Source organism: Microcebus murinus, chromosome 2 (genome assembly GCF_040939455.1).
Source record: "Microcebus murinus isolate Inina chromosome 2, M.murinus_Inina_mat1.0, whole genome shotgun sequence".
NCBI lineage: Eukaryota > Metazoa > Chordata > Mammalia > Primates > Cheirogaleidae > Microcebus > Microcebus murinus.
In genome coordinates, this window is record NC_134105.1 from 69,257,671 (window position 1) to 69,266,143 (window position 8,473).

The 8,473-nt window shown below is 34.9% G+C and overlaps 1 protein-coding gene across 1 annotated transcript in view; it reads left to right on the forward strand.

The window, feature by feature from the left end:
- The window catches only part of CLCA4 (chloride channel accessory 4), a 28,200-nt gene extending 20,501 nt beyond the window's left edge, over positions 1-7,699 (forward strand). The window contains exons 10-14 of the mRNA XM_012747535.3: positions 2,563-2,778; positions 3,391-3,658; positions 5,544-5,714; positions 6,643-6,876; positions 7,241-7,699. Coding sequence (XP_012602989.2) covers positions 2,563-2,778; positions 3,391-3,658; positions 5,544-5,714; positions 6,643-6,876; positions 7,241-7,683 — 1,332 coding nt within the window. The 3' untranslated portion in view covers positions 7,684-7,699. The remainder of the gene's footprint in view (positions 1-2,562; positions 2,779-3,390; positions 3,659-5,543; positions 5,715-6,642; positions 6,877-7,240) is intronic.
- Positions 7,700-8,473: the final 774 nt, after the last annotated feature.

Here is an 8,473-nt window from a genome sequence, read left to right on the forward strand (position 1 = left end):
TAACATGGAAACCTAATAATGCCAAATTTTCCACCAAAAATAGCCTTTGTCCAAAACAAAGTACTCAGTTTTCAATGAATACATTAAAAAAAAAGAAACCTCATGTTTCCAAGCTTTACTCACCCTTAACTGCTGTGAAATAGATTTAAACTAGACAAATGAACCCAAGAATCTGGTTTGTAAATAGAAGGAATGTATCTTGGAAACAAATTAAGCTGGAGAAAGACTGGGTAAATAATCATCGTATATCTACAAGCCTAGGGCTTCTTTCACTTCTTCAACCCTATTTTCATTGACTTTTTATTTTAATCACCTCTCTTCTGAACTCTTTTTCTCATCCGTATCTCGATAGCGTCACCATTTTTTGTTACTTATATTCAAAATCTTTTGAGTAAACTTTGATTCTTCTTCTTCCTTCATGTTCCATGTACAATGTCAACACAGCCTGTTACCTTCAAAATATGTTTTACAAAAATCTGTTTCTCTTCTTTCCATTCCCACAAGTCTATGTCATGTCACTTTATGCTAATATTTCTATGTTCTGTTTTCCAGTTCATTAAGTCACTAGCTACATTAAAACTTGCCATGATCACTCAAACAAACCTATTTTCCTCTATTTCTCACTAATGAAGAGAACAGAAGTGAAAGCATGTGAGGTTAGAGTATGTGCAGATTGGTTTGGAGATCTGATCTGTAGATTTACCCTGTAAACAGGTTAAAATTTGGTATGAGTTCTAGCCTGGCAGTGTGTCTAGAATAAACTAAAGGAGAATAAAGATCATTTCTGAGATTTTCATCCTGGTTGACTGAGAGAATGATGATTATACTGTCTGAAATTGACAAGCAAGGAGAGAGAACTGATTCTGAGTATATTAATTTGTATTCTGTTTATTTTAAATGGTTGATGGGGATACCAAATGAAATATTCCAAAGACATTTAAAAGTATAGGAGCAGAATATGGGAAGTCAACTAGAAAGGAGATATTTACATGCAAGAGGTGCTCAAAGTTTTGAGAGTAGACTCTTTTGAAGGTGTGGAAAGGGCAGGAGGAAAGTTTTATTCCCCTCTAATTTGAAATACCTGTGGTAGGTTCTTAAATAGAGAAACAGCAAAAAGAAAGTAAATGTTTGCAAGGTTAATCTGGATTCATAAACATAATGAGTAGATCTTGGGAGAAATAGTGAGTGGTTAAAAGCATGTTACAGTAATCAGAGTTGATGTGAATTTGGACTTGGATGGTGGCAGCTGGACTACAAAGGAAAGACTGCATCCCACATTTTACTTAGTTATTTTCCCCTAATACTACCATGTAGCCAAAGACTTCTTTTCTTAGACTGTCCTGATGGGGAGTCATTCATTTTTAAATTTAACTCAACAATACTACTTTGTCCACTCAAATACATGTTCGCTTAACAGGGGCTGAGATTTTTGTCATAGCAATGATATTTCAGTGGTAGAATTCACTCCCTTCTATCAGTACTGGACTGAAGCTGCTTTTGGTTTAGGACTGGGTTGGAGTAGAAGTGGAATATCCTACTGTTCCTGAAATTACACTCACTAGGAAGCACCTAGGTCAGTGGAGAAAGTTGGATCTCCTGGGCCTTTATGTCAAGTGAAGTAAGACAGGCATAGAATGACAAAGGCTACATGATCTCACTTATGTGTGGAATCTAAGAAAATTGAACTCATCAAAGCACAGAATAGAATGGTGATTACCAGCAGCTGGTGGGGTGGAGGAGTTAGGGAGATATTGGTCAAAGGACAGAAAATTTCAGATAGATAGGTGGGATAAGTTCAAGAGGTCTATTATCTAACATAGTGACTATAGTTAATAACAATCTATTGTATAATGGCCTTGAAAATCACTAAGAGAATGGATTTTAAGTGTTCTCACTACAAAAAAGATGGTAACTGTGTGAGATAATGTTAATTAGCTTGATTTAGCCATTCTACAATGCATATATATTTTAAAACAACATATCATATTGTACATGATAAAAACATACAATTTTTATTTATCACTTTAAAAAATAAATAATTAAACAAAAAAGGTTGGCTCTCTGCAGTAAGAGCTATCAACAAAGACTTGGAAAACTTTCTTTAGAGCTCCTCTCAAAGAAAGTCCTACCTTTCTCCTTCTTCTCTTCTAAGGATTCCCACCTTCATAAATCAGTATGCCCTCCCATTGAACATATTTACTGTCTTGTGCTTCTGCTTGTATCCTGTATGAAAAACTATTTCAAAATTCCACATCAGGAAAATATCCCAGTGCTTGCCAACACAACTGGGAAAAAATAATAAGGTCATATTCCCATAAAATCCATGTCAGCTCTGTCTTTTACTAGACCCTGTCCTTAGACCCTGTCCTTTCCTCAGACTCTATACTTCTATACTTTCTGACAATTGTCACATCCCAATCAGCTTTCAGAGAGATCACAAGTTGGTATGCTATACATAAGTTTGTTCTCATGCCAGAAATTAAGAACTATCTTAAACAAAAAAAGAATAAAATTACTCCTTCCTGCAGTCGTTAATTTTAAAATATATTTATATTTAAACAGCTTGAAAGTAAGGGATTAATACTGAGCAGTAATCCCTGGATGAATGACACTGTAATAATTGATAGCACAGTGGGAAAGGACACCTTCTTTCTGGTCACATGGGATAAACAGCCTCCTAGTATTTCTCTCTGGGATCCCAGTGGAGCACCAATAACAAACTTCACAGTGGATACAGCTTCCAAAATGGCCTACCTCAGTATTCCAGAAACTGCGAAGGTAAGCAATCAGCTCTTAGACTTCTCAAATATTTTGAAAAGCTGAACATAAATTGTTTAATGTCATAAATGTGAGTACCAATGGTTGTATCAACTTCAAAATTAAGATAAAATAGTATGTCCTTTCTATGCCTTTGTAATCCTGAAAATTATGATGGCAGAAAAAAGGGAAAAAAACTTATATATCAGGAAGCAGAAAAGAAGGTAGCTTAAGAAGAATTTTGAGGAGGAAACATGGGAAAAGTCTATGCAACTTGATGGGTAGAGAGCTACAGAATCCTTCCTTATTAGTCCTACCAGATAAATGAATCTATGGACTATGAGACCAATGAACAAAGCCAAAACCAAGGCTAACTTCCCGAAACTTATTCTTTCCAATTGAGATGTCACAAAATATAGGCATCATGCATGACACTAGTTGGAATGCCCTATCTGAACTACCTCAACTCTCAACCTTTTACCCTCAAAACTCTTAAAAACTTGTATATTCTACTCTACACATACATAATTTATTTTTACAATTGGAAAAATTCTAAATTTAATGGAATTTCTAATAGAAATGCAGAAATTAGCTTGAGTCTGGATACTTACTATATTTCCATTGAAACTTTAGGTGGGCATTTGGACTTACAGTCTTCAAGCAAAAGCAAATCCAGAAACATTAACTATTACAGTAACTTCTCGGGCAGCAAATTCTTCTGTGCCTCCAATCACGGTGAACGCTAAAATGAATAAAGAGATAAACAGCTTCCCCAGCCCAATGATTGTTTATGCAGAAGTTCTACAAGGATATGTACCTGTCCTTGGAGCCAATGTGACAGCTTACATTGAATCACAGAGTGGAAATACAATAGTTTTGGAACTTTTGGATAATGGTGCAGGTAATTCATAGGTTTTTATGAATAAGCCTATATTTTCCTAATGCAGGATATGTTATGAGTTTCTGTGGCACTGTGGGTCAGTAAGACAGGCACCAGGAGAACAGATGCAGATTAAGGAGGAACAGCAAGACAATTAGGAAATTCTACCCAGGTGAAACCTACAAAGTGCTTAGCAAGTATCCTGTGCATGGTAAGCATGCAATAAATGTGATCTATTGTCATCATTACTGTTTTTCATCTAGACTAACATTGGACAATGTCTGTTACCAGTTAGGAAGATCTCATGCAGGAAGTTCAGGACAGCATCAAGAACTCTGGGCAGGTGTTTCTTAGGGTCACATAATCAAGAAAGAGAGGGTGAAGCACACACAGCCAGATGTCAGTAAGTGTTGGAACTTGGGCTCCTGGCAGGGAACTGGAGAGAAGCAGGTGTAATTCTCAACAGCTGAAACAAAGTACAAATATAGTCCTGAGAACTGAGGCCCAGGGGCAGCTAGAACTTCCACAAGACAGGAGGAGTCATCACTGAGGTGTCAGATATCAGATCTGACTGGCAGGAATCCAGATACTGTGTTGGCCATACTCTATCTCCCTGACCTGTACAGATGAGTGGTGCTTAAAGAACTTTTACCCAGACTCTGGATTGTTCTGAGAACTGAACCTTCTGTTAAGAGGTTAAAGAGCAAGGAAATAACCATATGATAACCATCTGAATTAGCAAAGTTTCATATCAGTATCTTTTGCAATGTAATTTATTCAATCATTTTATAAGCATATCTTCAATGAGAGTTGGCACTAAGAAAAACTGAGAAGGTGAAATTGTTCTTCCATGCTCTTCAATGCCTTCTTCAGAGATAACAATATTTTTACAATGATCCCTTTCCTCTTTTTCCCCTTTCTGCAAAAGCATCTATACTACATTAAATATTAACTGCACCTTGTTTCATTTTCTCAACATTTTACTAAATGACTATTTAGCTAATTATTAATTTGGAATGCTTTACCTAAGAAGGTACTGGTGATTAACAATGACAGAGAGCAGGCATTCTCAAATTTCGTGTGCAAAGGAATCATCTGGAGGGCTTGTTAGAACACGAAATGTTGGGATCCTTCCCTAGAAAGTCTGGGAAATTTGGATTTCTAAAAATCTCCAAATTTTTAGACAGATGCAGCTGGTTCAAGGACCTCACTTTAAGATCCTCTGTCTTAGAATGTTAAACCCCCTGGGAAATGTGTTTGCAATTTAGCGGGTGACTTCAATGCCGGTGATATCATATCAATATGATACAATATTCTTGAGCTCCCTTAAATGTTTATTGTAATAGTATATGGGATTGTCCACTGTCCGACTAGGTAGTTAATGGATCCTAAGAGCAAGAGCTGAGCATTTAAAAAAAGAGATGTTTATAAGGCAAAATAAGTAATTTTAGTTGACTGTAGTGAGAACTAAATCCTATACAAAGATACTTTTTCCTTAGTAGGAACCCTTTTGATTAAAACAGAGGGATGACATAATTAGTGTGCTTAGATAAGGTAAGCTGAAAGCAAATCACTTGGTGGAGAAATGATAAGAGTACTACATATCATAATCTGTATATAGATTGTTCCTAAGGTGAGGTATTTAGGTATTTATTATATACATACATATCAATGTGTGTATATGTATGTTATATAGATATAATAGTTATATATCAAAATAACTCAAGGTTATTGATTCAACAACGTTTTGGCAGAACATAATGGAAATATTCTCCAAAGGGTTGATCTCAAAATATTGAGCCTACACTAGGGGATATCCTTATAGACACCAAAGCTTGTCTTAGAAAATGTATACATTTATCTTTTTCTTTACAACAATAATTGATTACTTCATTTCCATAATAAGGTGCTGATTCTTTCAAGAATGATGGGGTTTACTCCAAGTATTTTACAGCATATACAGAAAATGGCAGGTATAGCTTAAAAATACGGGCTCATGGAGGAACAAACTCTGCCACGCGAAGCTTACGTCATCCTCTGAATAGAGCCGCGTATATACCAGGCTGGGTAGTGGATGGTGAGTAACTCATTATATCTGAAATCCAGTGATAATTTAAATAATGTTTATATTTGATATGATTAAGGTTTCAAACACTTCACAATTGAAAATATAGCTTTTCTCACTTCTGGAATTGAGTTCATACTTGGGTTTGACTCCACATTAATCTAAGTTTTCGTAAAATGTCTGGCACCTAGTAAGCACTCCAAAAAGGTCAGCTATTACCATGTTAGTTTGGAGCATCTTACCGATGTCAACAATAATATGCCCAATTTTCAGCTCAGGATGAAGGAAACAAGCCAATATGTTCTGAGCCTAAGTACAAGCCAGAGGCAGAATTTATCCTTCAGATTATATATGCTATTAAGTAAGAGTAAACATTTATTTGAGATGTTTTTATTAAATCAAAAGAAAAAAATATGTAGAACAAGATGATGATAAGGATTAAGAATGTATTCTTTGCTAGCTTTCCTCTAGTCCCTTAGCTTATGACTTTTAGGGGCTTTCTGTTAACAATTAGAATATAATCAGAAGAATTACTCATTAGCACTTGCAGCAGGGAGGAAGGGACTCAGCACAAGTGGTTGGAAAGGAACTGGCAGTGATTTCCCCCAGTATACTCCTAGCTTGGAGATAATTTAAGAGGTAAAGCAATTCCTTTTTGAAAAGGCATATATTGAATTATATAACATTATTCCCATTCAATGCTGTCTTAATTCCAAAGCAATTTGTTACCTGATTCTATCCTACAATATCCTGGTAAGGATACTAAAGGAAGAATTCTCCCACCAATTGGATGCTTATGATTGTGTCACAAAACTTAGTAAAAATGTGACTGTATATAGGCAAAACAAAAGTAAAAGACAAGTGGGATGGTGATTAATTGTGTTCTAAAAAAATGTTAGCATAGTTTTGCCCATTACAAACCAGGAAATTTTCAATGTAGGGGAAATTGAAGCAAACCCACCAAGATCTGAAATTGATGAGGATACTCAGACAACCTTGGAGAATTTCAGCAGAACAGCATCTGGAGGTGCATTTGTGGTATCACAAGTTCCAAATCTTCCCTTGCCTGACCTGTACCCACCAAGTCAGATCACAGACCTTGATGCCACACCTCATGGGGATGAGATCACTCTAACATGGACGGCACCAGGAGATGATTTAGATGTTGGAAAAGGTAAGGACAAAGTGTCAGGTGGTTTTGACTTAAGTGAAATGTAATCATTGCAACAGCAAGGGTGTAAAGATGGGTCAGGGGAGAATTGTTTTTAATTGGAAAGCTCAGCAAAGTATGAATTTTAAAATCTGATATTTTTGAATCAAACAAACATGACACATTTAACCTGGCCTTACATTTCATACAAAGAAGGGAGCATTGGACAAAGCTTGAAAGTCAGAATTCAGCTTTTATTGAAAAAATGAGTAAGGCTTTTGATATGAATATTTGCTTTGTATAACTAAACATTTTTTATAATAAATAAAAAGGAAGTAATATACTATGTACCAGTTTCTAAACTACATGTTAACTTTTTTTTTCTTAGTTCAATATTACATCGTGAGAATAAGTGGAAGTATTCTTGATCTAAGGGACAATTTTGATGATGCTCTTCAAGTAAACACTAGTGACCTGTTACCAAATGAGGCCAACTTCAAGGAAACCTTTGCATTTAAACCAGGAAATATCTCGGAAGAAAATGTGACCCACATATTTATTGCCATTAAAAGTGTAGATAAAAGCAATTTGACATCAAAAATATCCAACATTGCACAAGTAGCATTGTTTATCCCTGAAGCAGATCCTAGTCCTGATGAAAATTACCCTAATCCTACTCCTGATAAAAATCATCATAATTCTGGAGTTAATATTTCTGTACTGGTGTTGTCAGTGGCTGGGTCTGTTATAGTTGTTACTATTATTGCAAGTATTACCATTTGTATCTTAAAGAAGAGACAACCTTCAAATATACCTAGAACAGGATTTTAAAAAACAAAACCATGTAAGTAAAGGATATTTCTGAATTTTAAAATTCATCCTGTGTAATCATAAACTCATAAAAACACTTTAAGAAGTCTGGAAAGGACACTTTGATTAAAAATAAACATCCATGGATATGTGAAAAACTGTAAGTCAAAATTAAAGTTTAAAACTTTTATTTATTTGTTATTTTGCATAAATAGTGATAAATAAAGAATATTTTTCATATTGGTCCCTGATTGTACATTATTTGACACAAGAGTTTTCTGAAACGGTATTTCAAATTTCATCAAGAAATTAAAATAGTGTATTTGAGTAGTCAAAATATAAGTAAAGCAAAGCAAATAATATTTGGGAAAAATGAATTTAGTCTTGATATTGTTAAGTATAAATTGATGATATTGTATTCATCCAAAACCTCCAACTATATACTACAATTGCTAAGATTATGTTTAATGCAATTCATGGATATGGAGAATTCTAGCAAAAAAATAAATTACCACTTGTCAAGCCATATTTTTTCCCTGATTTCAGTTCAATATAAACATATATCTATTTCTTTTCATTTAAAAAGTAATATCTACCTGTGTACTTTTCTTTTAACATATGAAAGAATTACTAAAGCTACTATTTATTGCCCTTGTTCTCAGAGAAAGAAAGAAAACTGTATTTTTTTTTAATTTTAAAGAGAGTTATTCTGAGCCAAATTTGAGGACCATGACCTGGAGCCACTGACAAGAGGCCTTGGGCAAGTGGACTCAATGTGACTGGGTTACAGTTTGGTTTTTATACATTTCAG